The following is a 24,136-nucleotide window of genomic DNA, read 5'->3' as shown; positions in this document are numbered from 1 at the left end:
TTTAAAACATTCCATCACCATCACCATCATCATCATCGTCTGGCGGTGTTACATTAGCCAGGAGACTACAATTCTATTGCAGAGTACTAGTTTGGTTGCCTGTTTACCACCTTTGTCAGGTACCCGCTTGCGTGCTTCCCATGGTACACCACAAGAGGGCAAGCTAGCTTCGCACCAGAAAAAAAAGAAGAGTGGCTCTTCCTGCAGCAGCATCTTAGTCCCCCTCATAAACAGGCACTGCAACTGGGAAGGTTCAGAGCAAGCAGGAATTAGACTGCCTTCATGGAACACCAACTCATCTTCTCACAGAAGTGGTTCCCATTTATCTACTCACATAGAACATGCAAAGTGGACAGAAACTGAGGCAAGTAATGGGAGTTCACCCCGCCATGCAATGCTAGGGCTTGAACCACTGAACCAGAGACCATCTCCAGCATCATTAAGCCGCTAAGCTAATGCGCCTCAAAAACATTCCATTATCATAGCTTGTATCAAATGTAGGATTCCAGGAGGATTCTAGTATTTCTTTTTGAGTCTGTTTCCTGACCTGCTTTATCTTGAAGGTTGTCATTAGTCTTGAAAACTTACCTGTGTGTCTATTCCTTTCCTCTTATACCAGAGAGAGTTAAGGTAGAGCCAGTTTAAGATTCTTTCTAATATACTCTTCTTTCCCTAAATTTAAGCCATGTTTTCCAGTTTATAGTTATCACATTCCTTTTCCAAGGTCATCTGTGTGATTTTATATACCTTAGAACTTGAAGCCACTGGGTGGGCAGTATGGATATTCTATTCCAAATGTCTTGTATATTATCGCCATTTATTTCTGTGATGTTTTAAAATTTATGACAGTAATACATTGTTGGCTTATCCTCAATAAAGGCCTTCTCCAAAACACTAAGTGCCTCTGGGATTTCATTGAATGCATCATGTAAGATAGTAGCACCAGTTTTCCATCCAAGAAAACCTCAGATGTAATGGAGCTTCAAATGAGATTTCTGAATGAACACTATTATACCCAAAGATATAGCAAACCCCACTTTTTGCAAGGCCAATGATAATCTATTTCATCATAAAACCATATAGTTCAAAGGTATTGGGATGAAGGGTTAGTCTTTTCTGACACACAAACGTAATGCATCTGCCTGTACATTTGTACAGTTGTACTAGCTCTGACACCATATCACTGTGAGTCCATGATTTTAACATTATAGTCTCAATGGAAGCCCTTGTATTAGAATTCTGTGCAAGAGAGATGAATGATAACGATTGAAAACAATTCAAACAAAGACAAGGTACTTGCTAACTTTTTTTTTGCAAGAATGTGGAAGGATGAATGTAATGTTGCAATAGGAAAATTGGTGTGATGGTTATCAGATGGTTATGAAAGGAAATAAATATGCTAGGAAAAAATAAAATGAAATAAAAGATATTTTAAAAAATGAGAAAATGAGAACTGGAATACCTAACAATGTCTAAGAGATTGGTCATATTTTTCCAGAAAGTTTATTTCATAGATGATGAGAATCTTCTGCTACTATTGCCTTTCTATCTGCTGGAGATGAATTCTCTCCTTCTGTGGAATAAGTGTTCCTGCTACTATTAAACTGTAGCAATTACTGTACCAGAGCCTACCTGTTGGTAAGATATGCTTCCTCATGTTTCCCCAAACATATAAACAAACAAATTATTTCTCTAATTAGGGAGATGAGCAGAGTGTCCAATTTACAACTAATGCAAAAAAAAAAAAAGCAATATAGTACAAAATTATTCTTAAAATGTCTCAGAACTTTCTTTGAAAATTGCTTCCTGCTTAAAAGGAAAGATGGGACTAGCTGGGAAGCTCCTATTACCCCATGACATAAGAACATTATCTTTACCCAGCAAGGAACAGCATTTTTCAAAGTACTGTATATATAATAAATAATACAGATAGTTCTTAAATAATGGCTACTTGTTCAGTGCCCACTTGCAGTTAGAATGGGACTGAATGAATGATACTTATGATCAGTCCTTTAAGTTCCAGCCACCCCAGCACTCCTGCAGTCATGTGATCACAATCTGGATGCTTGGAAATCAGCTGACATTTATGATAGTTATAGGACCTCCTGGTCAGGTGATCATCACTTACAACTTTCTTTTCTGGCTTGCACAAGAAAAGTCAAAGAGGAAGCCAGTAGGGAAGATCCCAAGTCACTCCTGTTAAGTCATTTCCACCACTTTTTCTCCTGAGAAAGAGCTATGTAAAGATCCCAGGAATCTTTAACTTTGTGGCACATGCCCTCCAACAGCACACCTCTCCTCCCCACACACCTGCCCTCCATACTGCATGTCTGCCAACCTCCTTGGCGCCGTGTCACAGCATCCACCTGTGCAACTTCCTGCCCCCTGCAGCAGCCATACCCAGTCTGGCTGTGTTTGCACCCACCTGTCCATTGGTCTGCTTGCAAGCTCCATAGGACTTGTCGGCTTCCCTATCTAAGTTAGGACTCTGTAAGGAATGTAAGAGGAGATCTTAAACCCTAATTTTCACTTAGCAACAGAAATTGGAACTGCTGGGACTGCTGTTGCTAAGTGATGCAGTCATGTGACACGGCACATTACAACTGCATTGCTTAGCAGTGGAAACTCTGGTCCCCATTATTATTTTAAGTGAAGAGTATCTCACGAATGAAGGTGAATATATGTGTCCTGGAATAATGCTGCAGGATCCAATCTGGGTTGGTCACTGGGACCAGATGTTTTGTCTTCTGTGCTTTTTGACTCATGCTGGAGCCCATCTTCAGGGAATTTTTCCTTAGCACCAGTCTGAAACTCGGAAGACAAAATCTCTGGTCCCGGTGACCAATCCAGATTGGATCCTGGAATAGTATTTGTAGACAACAGTGCAAGATATGCTCCCAGGGTTTCAAAATTTGATATATCAAGTATCGTGACATTATTAAGTGCAAAGTACTAATGTTACACAGCTTCCCCAAGGTTTAATATATTTTCACATCCATACAGTTGTCTAATATCTCTAATAATCCTTAGCAATATGACAACCTGAAATGTTAATTTGCTAGTGCATTTCTCATTTCACTGTGTGTTCCCAAGAGTAAAGCAATTTTCGATGAAAGAATAAAATTAAAATACTCTTTTATTATAGTACTTCCTAATGCAATATCCATCCGCTACAGATAATTGTAGGGAGTTTATTATGCGAATGAATTTGAGAACAGACAATAATAACCTTTTAAATGCAACATGAGTCCAGGGACGTGTTGTGAATAGACCCTTAAATCAAAGTCTTTAAATTAGAGAGCCTGTCAAGGTATTTTATAATATCAAAAACACTGATTTTAAATAAATAAGTTCACTTGTGTTTTTGAAAACAAGCAATAAAATGTTACCATTGTTTTCACTAAGCATGACAAATGTTATCTGACTGTGTGAAATGTTCATATTTGTATTTTTTATGCAAAGGATGCATAAAAAAATCCAGATACAATTTTTTTTTTAAAAAAATATAAAACTACTTGAGAAAGCGTATGGGTCTGAAAGACGTCCTTGAATGCAATTACCCAATAAATATTCAATAAAGATATATGGTAGCAGGAACCGTTGGAGATGCAAACAGACTCCGGCAGCGAGGGGCCTTATGAGTTGGCTCTGGAAGAGGTGGAGAACCCTGAATAGGGTTCCGACTCTGAGCAGGGCGCAGAGAGGCTGGTTGGCCACCAGGAGGCGTCTGAGGCATTGAGCAGGGGTGAGAGCCAAAGGGAGTGTGCTCCTGACGTCATGCCTTGGAGTAGTGACGAGGAGACAAGGGAGGTGGTCCTGGATGCCCGGCAACGTCAGGCAGATCGACGGAGAGAACAGCTACGCAGTTACAAAAGATAATTGGACCCAGGTGATTGTAATTAGGCTCCTCTCAACATTGTATTTAAGGAGCGACTGGGAGGAGTCTGGTTTTGCAGGATTCAACTTCATTCTTAACGCTGGAGAAACTGTTATCTGTCTCTGTTGAAGTCTGAGTTGCTGCCAAGGTTCTTATCTGTTTGTTGTGCTTGGCTTTCAGCTACTGAGGTTTTGGTTTCCTGCTAATAAAGTGCTGTGGCATTTCCAGCTAAGCTTGTCTCGGCATTCGTTACTGGACGGAGGAGGGGGTTAGAACAGTAGACTAGGAAAAGCAAGATAAAATATTATGCCAGAGATACCATCAAGAAATTTCCTAATGGAGGAGGAGGAGCCAACGTCACGATGATACGGACTTGAGGTCTCGATGCTCCGAGATCGCTGCCGATACTTTTGCTACTGAGTGGTCCAACTGGACCTAAACCATCCCGCAGAGACGGTGAACAGGAAGAATACGTCTTGCTGATCTCAGGGACATCACAAAGTCCCTGATCGATGCAAGAGAAGTTCTTCAAACCGGCGACAAAATATCCAGCCAAGGCTGATGAAGTCAGGGCGGCTCCAAAATGGAAGGATACATAAAGAGAAAGTGTTTCCAGCTGGTGAGGAATTTTTACCATTTTAAAAGAGACTGCCTATACAAAACTTAAAATTAATTTAAATTGGAGAACAGAAGAAATAAGCAGCGGAATTAAGCTTTGAATGATTTTGGACAGTGGGTTATCTTACTTTTTAGATGCTGTGTTCATGGATGGAATTTATGCAAGCCTTTTAAAACGAATGGATTAAGTATTCTTCTTCTATTATTTTCTTTTATTATTCTTTGTAACCTATGGACTAAAATTCTCCTCTTTCATTACTGTGGGTGTTTCTCTAACTCATTCAAGAATCAGACCTTTTATAACTTGGAATATAAACAAGATACAAAAAGAAACAAAGAAAATTGTAACAATAACACTGCTACTCGGAGGCTGAAGGTTTATGTATTGGAAACGAAACACTTTTACTTTCTTTACTGATTATCCTGGCTTGGCACTCCAAGGTCTCACTGCTTGTTTATAGAGAGTGATAAGAAGAAAAGCATACAGATGTCCCTTTGAAGTATATCTTTAACCAGAGAAAAGTGAAAATAAAACTTTATTGTGAATTTATGCTTAATCTTGTAAAAACCTTCCAAGCCAGAGCAGCAGTGTTTGTTAGCTGGAGATAATGGCGCAACTTCAACAGCAGAAAGAAACCTTAAGCCTGCAAAAGATATTCTTAGAAATTGAGAAATTATCAAACGCATTTGAGACAACGGAGAAGAAGTTAGAAGACTTAGAGCATCTAACAGTAAAATATGATGAAGAAGTTTGAGATGTTAATCAAGTGGAAAAAGTGGAGGTTAGAATCCTAAAAACCAAAGAGGAAAATGACTATAAAGAAATTAAATCTGCTGATATTTATGGTGATTGGTTTGTATCTGAAAATGGAAAGTGTGGAATACAGAAAGAGGGATTAAATGGACTCTACCCCAGATGGCAAGATACAGAAGAAGAAAAAACAAAAGAATTTATGGATTTAAAGAGAGAAATTTTATTAGCAACATCATTGATAACACTACTGACAATTAAAGATAAGCTGATTAAGGAAACAGAGGAAGGGCATGGAAATTACATGAGAGATTTTATAAGCAATGAGTTGCTAAGAGGAGTCCATACAAATTTGACTAAGGAGATGATTAGAGGACTGATACCACAAATGGCAGAAGACCACAAATGGCAGAAGAGCGGGGAAGGCTATCCCTTCCCCGCTCCGACTAGGTGGACGGAAAAACATAGGAAACATCACCGAGCCTAGTCAGAACAGATGCGAGAGGGAATTTTAAAGGTAGAGGATGATTCGGGGGTCATGAATGGGTGGCTGTCGGAGGGTTGCGGCTCTCCGAACGGCCCCCGGGCTGTACGATCGCCCCTGGTAGTCCTCCGACTCTCCAATGATAGAGGAAATGGCGGCACGCTGACGGCTCTCCTCCCTGGCGGTTCTCAACGCGCCCAGCGTCTTTTGACTTTGCTGCAAAGCTCTCGACCGGGAGAAGCCCCGAATTCGGATTTTTGGTGGACCGTGGTGCCGGAGAGGGGGTGGCTGAAATCGGGTGGCACTGAGGAGGCTTGGCGGCTGGCTGCGTTTGTTTTGCCCGCCGCCGCTGCCGCGGCGTTCCTCCCAGAGGCCCCCCCCCCATCGCCTTATCAGCTGACGACGATCTGGATACATCCCAGCCTTTTCCTGGCCTTCTCCAAGTTTTCGGTTTTGTTATTTACAACTGAGAGGAGCCTGAAGGAGCCCCTGGACTTCTTACAAGCTTACCTTTTATGGTCTGAATTGAACTGGGAGTTAAAGTGGGAACTGTCGTGTCAGAGAGAGGGTAACTGCCCTGGATACCAACAGAGGGGACTGTCTAGCAGGCCCTGGCGCTGCTATTATGCCCTCCCCCAGGTACCTATCCCTCCCTTATATCATTCTAACGACTATGGAGATTACTCCCTTTATTTTGTCATCTTTACCATCTGACTCTCCCCTGGTGCTCTCTTGCTGGACACCTGGTATTCCCCTATTGAGGTACTCCATCACCTGGCCGCCTCCAACTGTGGACTTTGGACCTTTCGGCCTGTTGGTACAGCTGCTTTTGACATTTACTTTGATTACTATTATTTTCCATCATTGTCTTGGGGGCTCTATCCGGAACACAACTTATAGAAAAAGCCACCTGTTTGCTCCCAACTATGTTGGACTTTTCTGGCCTTTAAGAGGAGGACCCAACTTATCCCCCCGAAAACCCCGCCCGGGTTATAGCTGGACTTCAGCCATCTTGAACTCTAAGAACTATTTAGCCTTGGCAGGCTTCGCACCTTAATTTTTAATTCTTAGCGCAACTTTTTTTCTATTCTTTTTCTTCTCTTGTCTTCTTTCTTCCTTTGTTTGGGATATGTCTGGAAGATGCGTATGATTGTGTGAATGTGCCCACTTTTATTGCCCTATTTTGCTGTATTCTGTGTTTTTAACTATCACGTGGGGATTGATTGAGTGAACGAATGAGTGTGTCTGATTCAGAGGGCCTGGCATGGAATGCGGGAGCTATAGGTGTGGTTGGGGGGACCACGGACACGGGAGTGGGTCGGAGCATTACGGTCGTAATGGGGAGGGGCAGATATGGCGGGGACTTTAGGGCTGGCCATTACTGGGGAAGGAGGGCTCGCTACATTATAGAGATCCCTCCTTCCGGCCCTATGAGTTCCACTCCGAGACCAGATGGCGCGAGTAATAAGGACCCTGGTCTCCGGCTGTTGTCGCTAAACGCCAGGTCTGTAGTCCACAAAGCTCCCCTCGTCCGGGACTTAATTTTAGACGAGGGGGCAGACCTGGCGTGTATTACTGAAACCTGGCTGGGCCCGGAGGGAGGAGTCCCCCTCGTAGAGATGTGCCCAGAAGGATTTCAGGTGCTTCATCAGCCGAGAGCTCAGGGAAGGGGTGGGGGTGTGGCTATTGTTATTCAGGAGTCTTTAGTTCCTCGTAGGATCCCTGCTCCGGAGCTTGTCGGGTGTGAGTCCCTGCTGGTGAAATTGGACCTCAAGGGTCAAGTGGGCCTGCTGTTAATGTACCTGCCTCCCAACTGCGTTGCAGCAGCCCTCCCCTCGCTCCTCGAGTCGGTAGCCGAGCTGGCAGTTGAGTTCCCCAGGCTTATGGTCCTGGGGGACTTCAATTTGCCTACGCTCGGTGAACACTCTGATGGGGCGCGGGAGTTCATGGCTTCCATGACAGCCATGGGCTTGACCCAGGTAATTCGGGGCCCAACCCACTCAGCGGGTCACATGCTCGACCTCGTATTCCTCTCGAAGCAGTGGACTTGTGATCTTGGTCTGAGGGGTAATGAGATCATACCCCTGTCGTGGTCAGACCACTGCCTACTGAGGCTTGACTTCCGGAGACCAAACCCCCACTGTAGGGAGGAGGAACCGACCAAGTGGTTCCGCCCCAGGTGACTTATGGACCCCTTGAGGTTCCAGACGGAGCTTGGGGTTATTCCTGATACTCTCGCCCACAATCCGGTAGAGACTCTGGTTGCTGCCTGGCACTCGGCAGCATTGGAGTCCCTGGACCGGATTGCGCCACTACGGCCACTCCGAGGTGGTGGATCCCGGAGGCCTCCTTGGTTTACCGAGGAGCTCCGGGAGAGGAAACGCCGAAGGAGACGCCTAGAGCACCTGTGGAGGTCCGATAAATCCGAATCGAACCGAGCACTTTTAACAACTTGCACCAAGGAATACATCAGGGCACTTAGGGCAACAAAAAGAGCATATATTGCCTCCTTGGTTGCGTCCTCCGAGTCCCGTCCAGCCGCCCTGTTTAGGATAACCCGTTCCCTCTTAAATAAGAGGGATACGGGGGACCCCTTGCAGGGTAGGGCTGAAGACTATGCCCAGTTCTTGGCGGACAAAGTTGCTTGGTTTCGGTCGGATTTGGACTCCACCTTTGCAGATCCAGCCGAGGCACGAGTGGACGACCTGGTAGACCATAGCTGGGTTGAGTTTCAGGATGTTACCCCCGGGGACGTGGACAAGGCCATGAGGGCTGTGAGTGCCTCCACCTGTGTACTGGACCCGTGTCCCTCCTGGCTGGTTGCTAATAGCAGGGAGGTGACACGGGGCTGGATCCAAGCGGTTATTACCGCCTCGCTTCGGGAGGGGCACTTCCCCGCCGCACTTAAAACGGCGGTGGTGAGACCCCTCCTGAAGAAACCATCTTTGGATCCAGCCGTACTTAACAACTACCGTCCAGTCTCCAACTTCCCCTTTATTGGGAAGGTTGTTGAGAAGGTGGTGGCCTACCAGCTTCAGCGGTCCTTGGAGGAAGCCGATTACCTGGACCCCTTCCAGTCCGGCTTCAGACCTGGTTACAGCACAGAAACCGCTTTGGTCGCATTGACCGATGATCTCTGGAGAGCCAGGGATGGAGGCCACGCCTCCATCTTGGTTCTTCTTGACCTCTTGGCGGCTTTCGATACCATCGACCATGGTATCCTTCTGCGACGACTGCGGGAGGTGGGGGTGGGAGGCACTGTTTTGCGGTGGTTCTCCTCCTACCTCTCGGACAGGTCGCAGTCGGTGTTGGTTGGGGGACAGAGATCGACCACGAGGCCCCTAACATATGGGGTGCCGCAGGGGTCGGTCCTGTCCCCCGTACTATTTAACATCTACATGAAACCGCTGGGCGAGATCATTCGGAGGCACGGGATAAGATACCATCAATATGCGGACGATATGCAGCTGTATCTGTCCGCCCCGTGCCAACTCAATGAAGCGGTGGACGTGATGAGCCAGGGTCTTGAGGCCGTTAGGGACTGGATGCAGGCTAACAAGCTTGTACTCAACCCGGAAAAGACCGAGTGGCTGTTGTGTTTCCCTCCCAATAATTTGGTTAGCGTTCCACCGCTCAGGCTGGGGGGCCAAATTTTACACCCCTCAGACAGGGTTCGCAACTTGGGAGTCCTCCTGGACCCACAGCTGACCTTTGATTACCACCTGTCGGCTGTGACCAGGGGGGCATTTGCCCAGGTTCGCCTGGTGCGCCAGTTGCGACCCTACCTGAATTGGGAGGCACTCACAACAGTCACTCGCACCCTCGTGACCTCTAGGCTGGAATACTGCAACGTGCTCTACATGGGGCTGCCCTTGAAGAGCATCCGGCGACTTCAGCTAGTCCAGAATGTGGCCGCGCGAGTGATTGTGGGTGCACCTCGGTTCACCCACGTAACACCTATCCTCCGCGAGCTGCGCTGGCTACCTGTTGATCTCCGTGTGCGCTTCAAGGTGCTTCTTACCACCTATAAAGCCCTTCATGGTAGTGGATCTGGGTACTTGAGAGACCGCCTCCTGCCAATTACCTCCTCGAGACCGATTAGATCTCATAGATTAGGCCTCCTCCGAGTGCCATCTGCCAGCCAGTGCCGGCTGGCTACTACGCGGAGGAGAGCCTTTTCAGTAGCAGCTCCGACCCTCTGGAACGATCTCCCCATGGAGATTCGTACCCTCACCACCCTTCAGACCTTCCGCGCAGCCCTCAAGAGCTGGCTATCCCGCCAGGCCTGGGGGTAAAGATTTGATTCGCCCCCACCCGAATGCTGAATGAATGTTGTTTATTTTTTAATTATGTGTTATGTTATATGTTACTGTTTGTACCCCCTCCCTATAAGTTGTTAGCCGCCCTGAGTCCCCTCAGGGAAAAGGGCGGCCTATAAATAAACTTATTCCTATTCCTATTCCTAAGACATGAGACTGTTTTGCTACTGGAAAGATACAGGTTGATAGATGGAAGTGTATAATTTAAAACTAGTTAAACTTAGTGAAATTTAGTGATAATAAATATAGTTAAATAAATAATTGATAATGATAATGTATAGATGTGTAGTGTTATGATAAGTAATAATTGAATAAGAATGGTACCCATGAAAGGAAGATTAGAAATCTTTTTGATTATATATAAAGGTTAATAAAAAAGAACTAAGTTAGATTCAGTTAAGTCTTGATTATTAGGGGGAAAATGGTATGATACAGGATATAGTCAAATAAAGGAGGGATAATGATAACAACATATATATATGTACGGGTTCAACATAAAGAAACTAGATGTAAATTGTAAATGGTGATTTAGAAAGGAGGATTAGAAAATTTTGCTACTAAATATTATGGGTGTTTAGCTAGAATAGGACATAAGGATTCAGTGTTTTTGGAGGATTTTAGAAATAGTAAATCAAATGCCAGTATGTGGTTATGTATTAAATCTTGGTATATTTTATGATGAAGGACGTTTAAACAATTATAGTCAAATAAAAATGGAGGTATGATGATGGTAACATCCATAAATATCTGAGTTAAAATACTTGAGTTAATATAAATTATGGTTGATGACTGTGGAAGAGATGCACGAAAGTCTTTTGTAGCCAACTGATACACTTTCTACAGTATGTAAAGAAGGAAGGTTCTTTGGGTTGTGTTTGTTTTGAAAATAAAAAAATAGATTAAAAAAAAGAAATTTCCTAATGCCTAATAGTAATCTTTTTACAAGGATGCTCAAAGGAAATATCAAAAACCTATTAATTATTCAAAAATAAAGTAAAGGTATATTTGAAATTGACAACATATACAAGTAACATAATCAATTTTAAGGACAGTAGCAGAAATAAATCAGCCAATTACTTTTGTTTTCTTCTTATTTCTTATTATTGTTGAATGTATTATGATACATTATATATATATATATATATATATATATATATATATATATATATATATATATACACACACATACACATTATATACATACATACATACATACATACATACATACATACATACATACATATATATATATATATATATATATATATATATATGATTTAGTGTCACAACCTCTGGTATGCCCAAATATGGGAGGAAGCATAAATGCAACACACACACACACACACACACACACACACACACACACACACACATATATCAACCCAAGTACCTGTAGTCTAAGCACAATAGTCAAGATGCTATGTAAAATAATATAAAGTTAATAACCTAAGACATTTTAATGCATTCTGGGCCATCCATTTATTTGTTTGTTTATACAATTTATTGGCTGCCCATCTTTGTCATAGGCTATTTCAGGAAAACTTACCCATACCCACTTGGGTCATTCTTTCAGAGATATGTCTTGACCAGATTCTTTAATGCTAGTGTATCTTCACTGCTGGTGCAGTTCCATGGTATAAATGGTTAAAATGAATCAGAGACCTAAGCTCATTCTATCCTCATTCAAAGGTAAAAGATCTGGGCCTATAGAAAAGTAAAGTAATTGCCTCTCTGGAAAAAAATATGACGGCCAAAGTGAGATTTTAAAAAGCTCAAGTATCAACTATGCACACAGCAATGATTCAAATTAGTTTAGTACACAGTGACACGGGGAGGCAATGTGGCATGAAAGTCGCTTTCCAGGCTCACGCTGGACAAACTTAGCTCGTGTAAGGAGCTAATAATGGAAATTGATGAGAAAAGCGATTCTGCAAAATAAGGCGCTTTATCTACTTTGCCTGAATATTTAAATAAACTGCATACGGCTAATATTGGCCTTTTCAGTAATCTTCCAAATGTATGCCCACGCAGATGCAACATCACTCTGTACATTAAGGATAAGCAAAAGAATGGAAAATTTATGGTATAAGTCAATCTGTTCTGAGTATCTTTCTTATTGCCTTTTATCCTTTGTGTCTTTGAGAGTTTTTTTTTTAAGATTTACAAGAAAAACAACCCTTCTTCCAATGGAGCTGGGAACTATATCCGCAAACAGCTGGTGGACACCTAGCCTTTCACCCCAAACAATGCCAGCAGCTAAATGTTCATGAGTTCTTTCCTCTTGAAATATCAGTCCATCACACAGAACATAATCTTCAATACACATATCGAATCACAGTGCAGCACCAAACAGAAAGGAGTATATATCGATTCGTTACTGCTGCCTCTTTTCAAACAGAGGGCAAATATATGAACAGTAACTCCAGATGTAACTCTTGTTAGCACTCGTTTCCTTTTTATGAAGGAAACTGTATATCGAGGGCCATAAATATTAAAAAAAACCAGAAGAAAAGGCATAGAATGTTGTGTTGTGGCTGCTGCTATTGTTTGTTACACCGTATGTGTTGTATTTTCTGTGGGCAGCTTCCGAGTGACAAACTTCTGCAAACTCTGGCTGGTTCAGACCTGCACCAGGATCAGAAGGCTTTGAAATGTTCCAACTTGCTTTTTCTACTAAACGGCCTAATACTGATCCCTTATGAAGCCTCAATGTATTTTACACTATTATCCATAACGTACCAAAGGAACTCAAATATAAAAACATATGTTCCATGCCATTCTGTGTGATATTTTAAAAGAGCGAATTCCTATATGTGGCTTTATAAAAGAAGTGGTGCAACCTGAATCTGTGGGGGGAGACGAGCTGGAACTGGAGCCGACAGAGATTGAGAAGGCAGCTTCGTTATCTTTGGAGGAAAATGGGGAGCAACAGGCCCAGTCAGGCCAGGGCTTTTCAGGATCAGGTCAGCTTGTAAACAGGGAGGAACAGGAGCAGGATGACCAAGAGAGACTAAGCAGTGAACACGAGAGACAGAGCTCAGTCAATAAGCATGGACCACCCCCTCCTGGTCGGCGAGCACGGAGAATGGAAAGAAGGCGAGAACTGCACAGACCTAGCCGGCTACTCAGGAGAATGCCACACCCCTCTTCACAAGGCTTACCTGGGACTGAGACTTAAGGAAGCACTGTAGGGAGGGGCATTTGTCTGGAACAAACGCCGAATTCCTGGAGTGTTGAGCGCCAACTTTTTCTGGATTATTTTCTCCCTTGCTTCCTGGACTCTTCAATTTGCCCTGCTGGATTTATTGCTGTGCAGCTATGATGTTCACAGCATTGGTCTCCACTATTTGCAGCCAGAGGCTGTGTGAGGGGTGTGTGTGCATGTGTGTGCGTATGTATTTGTCATCACTTTATTCTAGGACTTGCCAGAAACGTGGGAGCGTTTGGGGAAATTTGGAGCAAGAAAGGGGCAGTTTGAATTGCCAACTGCCTATCTTATCTCTGTGTCGTGCCCTGGGTCATTACAGATATCTTATATATATGAATTTTACTACTTATTGTAAACCTATTAAACTTTAAAAAATGAATAATGTTGCAATGGAACACTACCTGAATAGCATGTGCTCGTGCTACAACAGCTCTCAGATACTGTAAAGGATCTTCTGGGCCTTCCCATTTGCTCTGCCATGTTAAAGGGCACTGAAAAAAAGAAAAAAAGAATCACCACTAGAAATCTTGCTGACTGTTCTAATTCACAAATCTTGTCTGCATTTCCACAGTGGATAGGAAAGCTTTTCACCTCTTTGATTAATAAGTAAACGTCATCCTTCCTCAATTAGATGTGGTTCAAGTTTATTTTAGTTACTCAAAAATTATGCATCTTGCACCCAGAGAATTGAAACATCTTACCTTTTGATTTAATAAAGCGCTAGCTAATTTTTGAACTTCTGAGCTTAAGAGTGAGGTTCCTCGAATTACTTTACTGAGAGCAGCAAGAGACTGATGAATACTTTGAACTAAGCGGATGGCATTAAATTGTTCTAAGATAATGAATGAAAGGATTGGAGAGCCTTGACGTTCAGAAGGAGGAGACACTTTCTGATGAATCAGATTGGAATTCTAAAAGACAAAAATCCACCAATGTTCAGTTAATAGGCTGAATGAAATCATCCTTGAAAATATACAGAAATAGATACTGATCCCAGAAAGTGGGGTAAGGTAATGGTAAAGGTTCCCTTCCCACACATGTGCTAGTCATTCCCAACTCTAGGGGGCGGTATTCATCTCTGTTTCAAACTGAAGAGCAAGTGCTGTCCGAAGAAGTCTCTGTGGTCATGTAGCTGGCATGACTAAATGCCAAAGGCACACAGAACACTGTTACTTTCCCACCAAGGTGGTCCCTATTTTTCAACTTGCATTTTTACATGCTTTCGAACTGCTAGGTTGGCAGAAGCTGGGACCAGTAATGGGAGCTCACTCCATTACACACTACTGCCAACCTTTCTGATTGACAAGCTCAGCATCTTAGCCACATAACTGACATAATTCCTATCCTTCAAAGTATATATCTAAGTATCCTGGAAAAATATATTTCTCAGAATTGGAGATGTCTGCATTGCTGCAGAGATAATGAACAAACTAGGAAAGCAAGCACTGGATCTTGAAACAAGCAGAAAATGATAAAGCAAAAAGAGGCAGTTATATTATTATACTCTTCAAAATTAAAGATTTTGAATTATTCACTAAGACTTGGTAATCTGAATAAGAAGACATGCAACAGTTAACTCAGTTTCTTGTCAATTACTATGAAGAGACAATTTATCTATTATTTTTTTAAGACAGGAAAAAAATTCTCCGGAAGCTCAATTTTCAGAAAGATTATTATTTTTTTCTTATTCTGGATGGTGCAGCATTCACTCAGCCTGACCTTAATATCATGTACTCAAGTGGTAGTGGTGACAAGGCATGCTTTTCTAGAACTTTGAATGAAATTAAAATCAGATTAGGCTATTAGAAAAGTCAATCTATTCAGCTGGCTTGGAAGGATGTTGGAAAGTATAAATGGTGCAGAATTTAATTGCCAAAAGTTTAGAGTAGAAATTGATGATTTAAACTATATAATAATCATATTTGTTAAACAACATTTGTTTCTCTGCCAAATTCAAAGTGCTGATTATGACTGTTAAAGCCATATCCTGTAATAAGTCTTTCTGAAAGCTTCTTTGCTTCCAAATACGGTTGTGTGGGCGGTTAATGGCACTAGTTTTTTTGACATATGTTACATTAGTGCTCTGCAAGCATCTTTGGCTTCCAGTGTGATTCTCAGTGCAATTCAAGATGCTGGTAGTAACTTTTAAAGCCCTACAATGGTTTGAGACCATGGCTACATATCGGTCTCTCCCCAAACTGTTTCTACCCATTATACCTGGTTTGGCATAATAGGCCTGCTCTGAGTGACATTGGCTAAAGAGTTTTGGCTCGCGGAGCCCGGGATGAACTTTTCTGTCATGATGCCCAATCTGTGGCACATCATTCCATTTTGAGGTAACATGAGCTCGGGCCCTTCTGGCCTTTTGTTGTGTAATGAAGTGCAGTTGGAAATTTTACTATTATTTTGCTATTAATTTACTAAGTCACTTATGCTAATAATCTATGAAATTTCTTAACATATTAGTATTAATTTTTTTTTAGTTTATGTTGATTTTTGTTTGTTTGTTCAATTTATATGGTCATCCATTTCAAGCAGATGGATGCTTGAATGGGTGGCTAATAATTTAAAAAAAAACAGAGCAAAAACCTAACAACTGTCAATATAATTTCAGCACAAATATTTCAATAGAACTAATGCACAGATTCTAAAATTGGTTAACTGATTTATTAATTTTAAGTTACCAGATTAGATCTTGAAGCAGAGGTGGTATTCAGCAGGTTCTGACTAGTTCTGGAGAACTGGTAGCGAAGAGTTTGACAAGTTCGGGGAACCAGTAAATACTACCTCTGACTGGCCCTGCCCCATCTATTCTCTGCCTCCCGAGTCCCAGCTGACTGGGAGGGAATGGGGATTTCGCAATAACCTTCCCCTGTCACGCCCACCAAGCTACACCCACCAAGCCATGCCCACAGAACCGGTAGTAAAAATAATTGAATCCCACCACTGGCTCGAAGGCATTCTGACTGAAATTAATGGAAGTTACCGGTAAATTGTGTCACAAGTAAATTTTCAGTTTAATATGAATTAGACCTCAGATCCATTAATTCTGGATCCAATACAATATATGGATTATTATATTGCTTCTAAAACTTAATGTGGTGTTTCCTATTTGAAGATAATTCTGGCTGAAAAGCTATAGTTAGCCCAATGCATTCATTTTCAAAAGTGCTTAGTATGGGAGTAGGATTCTAGTGATGCAGGAGGAGGAAATAATTGTTTTAAAGGCCCAGACTTAATACTTACTACACAATAGATATAAATATAAAAGTCTGAAAATGTTTATATCCTAACAGCAACCCTTTACTTCTTTTTCTGCACAGGAAAAATGGCAATCTATTCATAATGTGTTATGCCTCTTGTATCATGTATTCACCGGAAATTTGACATTCACAAATCTGACCAAACTGCAATTTTTAATTTCTCAGATATGACTGATTGTAAGTTGAGCACTACTTGTATAATTTCTTTCTCTTGTCATACATTTCATATTTTCAATCTCTTTGGCTTACCATAACTTAGTCCTTTACTATATTTTGCATAACATTGTATATCCTGAGAGGAATAACCTGTTGCTTATAAAATCTCAATATGTATGAAAAATATGGTTATTAACATCAAATGAGTTTTTTCTATCCTCCAGCTGATCTTACCTGATTAAGCTTTTTCCATAGATTGAGGACTGGAGAAAGCTCATTTGACCAGATTTCTCTGTCAAATTTGCAACCGGCAGTTACAGACCTACTCAAGATCCGAAGTTGTGAAATTACCTGTAAGAGAAAAAACAAACAAATGAGAATATGGAGACAATTCTCAATAAAATTACAGGAGATATTCATTCTTACTCTATATATTTTGATAAATATCTTCGGAAGGGTGTAAACCAGATCATAATTGCAAATAAAGATTTAACCATAAATTCTGAGAAATGTCTCATCAAAATGAGCAATTATTCTTAGCAAGAATATTTAGCATAGTGTTTTCATTAATTGACTATTTGTATTAATAATTACATTACCAGAGATAGTTACCTTGATTACAAAGGATTAACATGACACTTTTGTTTGAGATCATAAGAAAGAAATGTTGATCACAAGAATTCATTTGAGATAAAGCTGGTTATCTTGAATTAGAATTATGTGACAATTTGTAAAAGGTTTGAAATCAAATCTGTTTGAATAATTATTTGAAAACTTGCATAGTGCTGTGTCTTATATTTGTTCTTGTAGCTATGTAAACATTTAGACATTGTAAATTATGGAGTTATTATAAACAAATACTAATTAAGAAAAGACTATGGAATTTTTAATTGCATGTTTTGAAAATATATTTTGCACGATAGTTTTAAACATGCTGATCTAGGACATAAAGTCATATTGAGAAAACTTTGAATTTATCTCTAATGAAAACATAGTTTAAAATATTCAAATATAGAACAATCATGTATATAGACATCAGTACAACACATTTAAATCTTGAATGTGGTCATCTGGCCACACTCTGTAGAACACACTTGCCCATTTGCCTGTTTGTCAGCCTCCTGGCCTTTCAAACAAGGAAAGTCAATTGGAAACTTAGGAGAAAGTTGCAAGTTGCAATCAGTTGAGGTCCTCACATAATGATCTGCAATCCTTGCTTAACAACAGCAACAGAAACTGCTAGGATTGCTATCACTAAGCAATACAGTTATATGACATTGCCTTTATAAGCACATCACTTAATGGTGGAAATTCAGCTTCAAATTACTGTCAGTAAGCAAGAAGTATCTCCAAAGACAAGCCATTTATATTCGTATCCGTATCCGTATCCATATCCATATCCTTTTTATGTTTATTTGAGGATCTAAAAGTCAGCTTTTAAGAGTTCTCTAAAGGAATATTATAATATAATCCTAGTATAGGTTACAATGCAGTAGAAAATGCAGGGAAGTATTTTATTATAAATATTTGAGTTTCTATATGTAGCTATATCTGAGATTTACATTACAATTTACCAATGTTGAAATGCTTAAACATCTCTTTTGTCTTCTTCTTCTTTTAATGGTAGTGTCCCTTAAGTAATTGAGTCAGTTCACTTGAGTCAGGTTTCACTTTTGGCGACATTATGGCTATCCAGTTTTTTTGCTTGGAAATAACATGAACAAATCAGCTAGGGGCTATCAACCTACCAGGAAGTATCTTTCAAAATCATTATTTGTGCTTTTAACAATGGATTGATCATGCCTCATGACTTCAGTGAAATCTATTCGAAGCACAATTAAATGTGGATTCAGTGTATTAGTTAAAGAGTACCATAAAGACAGCTCACACATGAAAATCCATTTTGCTTGGTCTCATTGACATTTTGTTATCTGTATCTGTGTCATCTATATTGATATCCATATCTAACTACTGTCTATCTATATCTATTTATCGTACTATGAGACATATCTCATTTCATGAGGCTGCACTATTCAATTGTTCAGTATTCTGAATTGTTTTAAAGTTCACTTGCTTCTTAAAAAATGTGCAGTGATGCAATGTTTCATTTTGTTTGATAAATTGGATACTTTTTAGTTTATCAAAACAAATTAAAACAATTTATTACACTTGGTGGAACATGAAGCTTCACTAGTTTGTAATCTGTGTTATTTTAAGTTGTATAATTGTTGTTATTAACTTATTTGCTACATTCTGAAAAATTAGTGCTTTAAAAATAAGTTTCAATTTAAGAAGAAAATAGAGAAAACTTTTAATACTTTCTTTTACAAACTAGACACATATTGTTAAATGTTAATGAAAATGAATCACCTTGTATATGAAAATGTTTTTCTTCTTAACAGAAATTGAAATGGAAATTGATATGTTTGCTGAACAATAACTAAATTATAGTTATAATAGTATAAATTAGATACTCCAAATTAGATACTTCTTTCTTTTCTAGTATAACCAGGGCTAAAAACAACTCTTGTCAAATCAGTTTATACTTAAATTAGCCAAACTATCTATGTAATTTGAATTACCTTGCATTCTCCTTATAATCATTATTCTCCATGCTAAAATCTCACATAGAAAATAGTGAAAAAAATTGTGTAAAAAATGGAATCAGGATTTAGGCTCAGCATATGCTCAGGCAATAAAATGTTTGTAAGGAAACAGATCTTTCTGGGCAATTTGGACAGTGGTAGAAGTAAAACAAATTAAGGAAGCAACTGAAAGATCCTGGAGTTAAGCACCATTCAAATGAAAAAGCATAGTATGTAAGAAGTCCTCAACTTATGACTGCTCGCTTAGTGACCATTCAGAATTATGATGGATCCAAAAAGATACTTACAGCCCAAATTTGAAGTTCTTTTAATCAGCCTTCCCCTCCCAGTCACATGATCACATTTTGTATACTCGGCAACTGGCCCACATTTATGTGATCATGATTCATGTTTCAATTTCTGGCAAAAAAGCAACCATTGGTAACAATGGCTTAACTTAAGGACAGTGGTGCTCATTTAATGACTGCAGATTCACTTAACAAACATGGTGATTCGCTTAATGACCGCAAACAAAATATATAAAATTGGCTCGATCATGTGATGAGTTAACTTAAAAAACGGGCACAACTTACAACTATAATTCCAGGCTCAATTATGGTCCTAAATCAAGGACTACCGGAAGTGGTTAAAGAATTGCAATGGGATTGGTAAGTTCACCTTAGCAACAGAAGATCACCCAAAAGTTTTTAGTAATCTTTGTCTCAGTCTAAAGATCTATTTTCCATCTTTTAGAGTGTTACCCTTGGTGGTTCTAAGAGACATGCCTTCTCTGCTGTGTCATCACAGTTCTTCCCCCCTCAAGGAATGTTCTCCCCCCTTCCCCAGAAGTGGGTCTCACTCCATCCCCTTCAACATTCTGCAAATTTCTCAAGATCTAGCTATGCTGTCAGGCCTGGAGATTCCAGGGGATCCTATTATGGCTACTTTACTATAGCCAACATTATCTTCTTTGTTCAGGTATATTATGTAGCTTTTAATTATGACAGTTGTGTATGTTTATTGGTTTTCTTTTTAATTCACTATTATATAGTGACAAGAGTCATGTTTCTGTGAAATGGGCAGCCATATGAATATGATAAATAAATAGATTACTGATAGTTAGATGGCTAGCTAGACAGACACACAGACAGAAAATGAGAACTCTGGACTCTGGACTCCCCCACGTGTGTCCCCAGATATCTCTCCAGATGTCAGGTTGGGGAAGGATGAACCAATTCTGGGCACGTCTGGAGTGGAGTTGGTCAATGGCTCTAAGCAGCCATCTGAGAGGAATTTGGCTGAAGCGCAGCTTCAGGACAGCCTTGAGGCTTCAGGTGGGAAAACCACGCAGCTGCAGCTGGTTAATGATGATGAGGAAATGCCTTCTGTAACTGGTCCGAGAACACATAGGGCACAGAAAAGGCAGGAGCAGTGATGGTCATCCCAATTACTCATGAGAAGGCAGCCATGCCTCTCTTGATTGGCTGCACCAGAAGTTGGCTATTTAGCACAGCAGACAGATGGAGGCGATATTGGGATCAATGTGTTCATTTCCTAGCTGTATGTTTCCTGGTCGTTGTGATCCCTGCCTTGCTTTGGATTGACACTGTGCATTGACTTTGGATCGGGCCTTGGGATCTCTGGATGTTTCTTGCCTCATGAACCTTGTTATGTTTTGGATTTAATTTTTCCTGGTGGATTTGTCTTGTTTGGGAAACTTTCAAGTCCCTTGTGGACTTATTGATCATTACTCTGTGGTTTAGCATAGGTCTACTTTTGGCTGGACTTAATTGGGACAGTTCTGGGTTTTTGGTAAAGGGAATTGCTGTGAAATATTAATAAACCTACTAAGCCACCGTTACATGTGTGTGCGAGTGAGTTGGACAGCATCTTAAACTCTGAAAGAGGAAAGGTAGGACACAATTGTAACAAATAAAATATATGCTAGATAGGAATCATTACAAATTTGTAGGCAGCTTATTGGGTATATATATCATCCACACATTAAAAAAAGGTATTGAATCTATTCTATTTGGAATTGGATCCATTGTCATCTCTTTTCTAAGAACAGTGAATATTAACAGACCATCGGTTATTTTAGTAACCTTCTAGAATATGCATTCTAATTTTCCATGTCTCTGAACTATAATTTATGATAGTTATTTGGAAGCTGAGGGTTTTACTAAATATCAGAATTTAAACGTGTAGACTTTTTATTGTGTCAAAAGACTGTATCAGCACATTTTTTCAAGGGAATTAGGTCTTAAAAGCTTGAATACAAATCACAGGAGACATGCTAGCTCATGCAATTTTTAACTTAAGCAAACTAAGAGTGAATCTTTCCATCACAGTAAAGGAAAAACTACATTCATGCTGTCAGCTTTGAATTTTATCAAATTTCCAAATAAAATGTCTCTTGTTTCTTTGAAGAGGCCATGCGTGGCATGTTATAAAAATATGGTCATTCTACATAAAATTATGTCATTATAAAGAAGATTCTGTCCTCCACTTCCAAGAAACTAGCAAGCAACAGAAGATATATTGGGCCTAAACAGCCCAACTGAATATGTACATTTCTACTGCTCCAGTTACTTTTGTGAGAAAGAGAAAGTAGAATAGAATAGAACAGAACAGAACTGAATTCTTTATTGGCCAACTGTGATTGGACAAACAAGGAATTTGTCTTTGGTGCATATGCTCTCAGTGTATATAAAAAGACATTAAAAGATACATTTGTCATGAATCATAAGATACAGTACCTAATGATAGTCATAGATAGGGTACAAATAAGCAATCAGGAAACAATATCAATATAAATCGTAAGGATACAAGCAACAAAGTTACAGTCTTGCAGTCATAAGTGGGAGGAGATGGGTGATAGGAACCATAAGAAGACTAATAGTAGGAGAGAGATTAAGATTAAGCATTTATCCTTCCTTACCATGAAAGAAATATTTCTCAGCAATTGTTTTCAAAGAATACATTTTCAAAATATCATTTCCATCTCATCCCTCAACCACCATTGTCTTCAGTTGTTCCACTGTTAAATGATGTCTTCTCCCACCCCCAAAACTTGTGCTACTGATAATCTATAATACAATGAAAATGTGGATGATGGCATGATCAAAGTCTAGAATTTGTCCAGTTCCTGCTGCTCAGTTAGGCAAGCTGTTTCCCATCTGGCTGTTGGCCCTCTATGGCTGTTTTGGCAGAGGCTGCAAGAGAGGCTGAATACCTGGTTTAAACAGAAGCATCTGTTTGCGAAATACCTGGCCACCACTTCTGAAATCATGTTGACACATTCTAAATGATATGCCTACCAATCCTCTGGAAGACAGCAAAGCCTGCTTTTAAACATACAAACATATTTTTAAAAAACTGATAGTTTGTATGTGTTTGTGTATGAGTGAGTGAGTGAGTCTGTCTGAGTGTCTGTCTGTCTGTCTGTCTGTCTGTCTGTCTGTCTGTCTGTCTGTCTATCTATCTATCTATCTATCTATCTATCTATCTATCTATCTATCTATCTATCCATCCATCCTCCCACCCACCACTGCCAATCACTTTTTATTGAGGAAGAGCGATGCCCACTGAGTTTCACGTTATTCAAAAGGTTTTATACAATCTCACAAGATCTCAACAAAAACAATCAAATTACAATTGTTAATTTTGATAAGGTACTTTTAAATGGTTTTGCATGTAATCTGTATAACCAACCCTGACTTTAGTTTGCTTTATCCTACTTAATCCAATTTGGATCTTAAACAGACTCTATGCATCTGATGATGGTTAGTCTGAAAATGTGTCACCAGACTTCTGACTTTTTGCCGTCTTATGTGCATGTGTATTATTGAAGGGAAAGCAGAGGTATAGTCCATAAGCCAAAAACACTTGTCAACATGCCTAAGAAATAGCTTTATTTTTTTGAAAAAAATCTCTGCAATTTGAAGTCAGAGTTAATATTGGTAGATGGCATATGTATTGTACGTGATTCATTTATAATGTAAATGCTTATGTGTTTTATATGAGAGTACTGTACTAATAATGCTACTGAAATGATATAAATATAGATATTGCTGTATTAGTTTTGCCAGATTTGGGGAGGGTAGTGGATGGGCATAAGCCTATGCCAGATAATATTAACATTACTCATGAAGTTAAAAGAAGCATTTTTTTTGCCCATATCCATTTCTATGTATAAGCAAAAATATCAGCAAAGAAAACAGTTTTGCTTCAAGAAAAGCTATTTTGATAAATTCACAGAACGATAAGCAAGATTCCATAGCAGGAGAAACTAATAGGAAAAAAACAAACAATACATATTGGAGTTCTTAAAAGAAGAAGCTATTGTACTAAAAGCACAATTGCCAGCAATATTAATCAAGAATAAAATGAATAATTAGCTCTTAAGCTATGGACATTTCTGGGGAATTTCAAAAATAAACTTGGAATAGAATTGGAAGCTCTGATAAGGCCCCCCCAATGACTTCATATTCTTAAAAATGTTACAATGGTATCAATGGATTTGAGTTCCAGTTCATTTGTCAAAAATTAAAATATACTGAATGCCCCAAGGAATGCATTTGAAAGGATGTACATCAGATTTTCTTTGTAGAGATGGATGAAAAAAAGTGAGGCTTTAACAAACCTTATGATATAGCCCTTGAATCATTGTCATTAGTTTGGAAATATATTGTAATGAATATCAGTAGATTTATGTTAAAAAAGTTTAAATTTTAAAGGTGTTAATATGATGTTGAATTATATGCCAAATTTTGGAATTTGTCTACTAGGAATTATGGTTGCATTATACGTGAAGGGTAGCTGAAAGTATAATATTTGGAAATCGGAAAAAGTGATATTATTCCAGCTGTTAAG

General features: G+C 39.8%; 1 protein-coding gene across 1 annotated transcript in view; it reads right to left on the bottom strand.

The window, feature by feature from the left end:
• The window catches only part of DYNC2H1 (dynein cytoplasmic 2 heavy chain 1), a 165,073-nt gene that overhangs the window by 18,364 nt on the left and 122,573 nt on the right, over positions 1-24,136 (bottom strand). The window contains 3 exon segments of the mRNA XM_032220187.1: positions 13,659-13,748; positions 13,959-14,168; positions 16,911-17,027. Of these exon segments, the coding sequence (XP_032076078.1) occupies positions 13,659-13,748; positions 13,959-14,168; positions 16,911-17,027 (417 nt within the window).

Source organism: Thamnophis elegans, chromosome 6 (genome assembly GCF_009769535.1).
Source record: "Thamnophis elegans isolate rThaEle1 chromosome 6, rThaEle1.pri, whole genome shotgun sequence".
NCBI classification, from domain to species: domain Eukaryota; kingdom Metazoa; phylum Chordata; class Lepidosauria; order Squamata; family Colubridae; genus Thamnophis; species Thamnophis elegans.
Note: the sequence above shows the minus strand (reverse complement) of the source record. Positions and strands in the feature narration are given on the sequence as shown.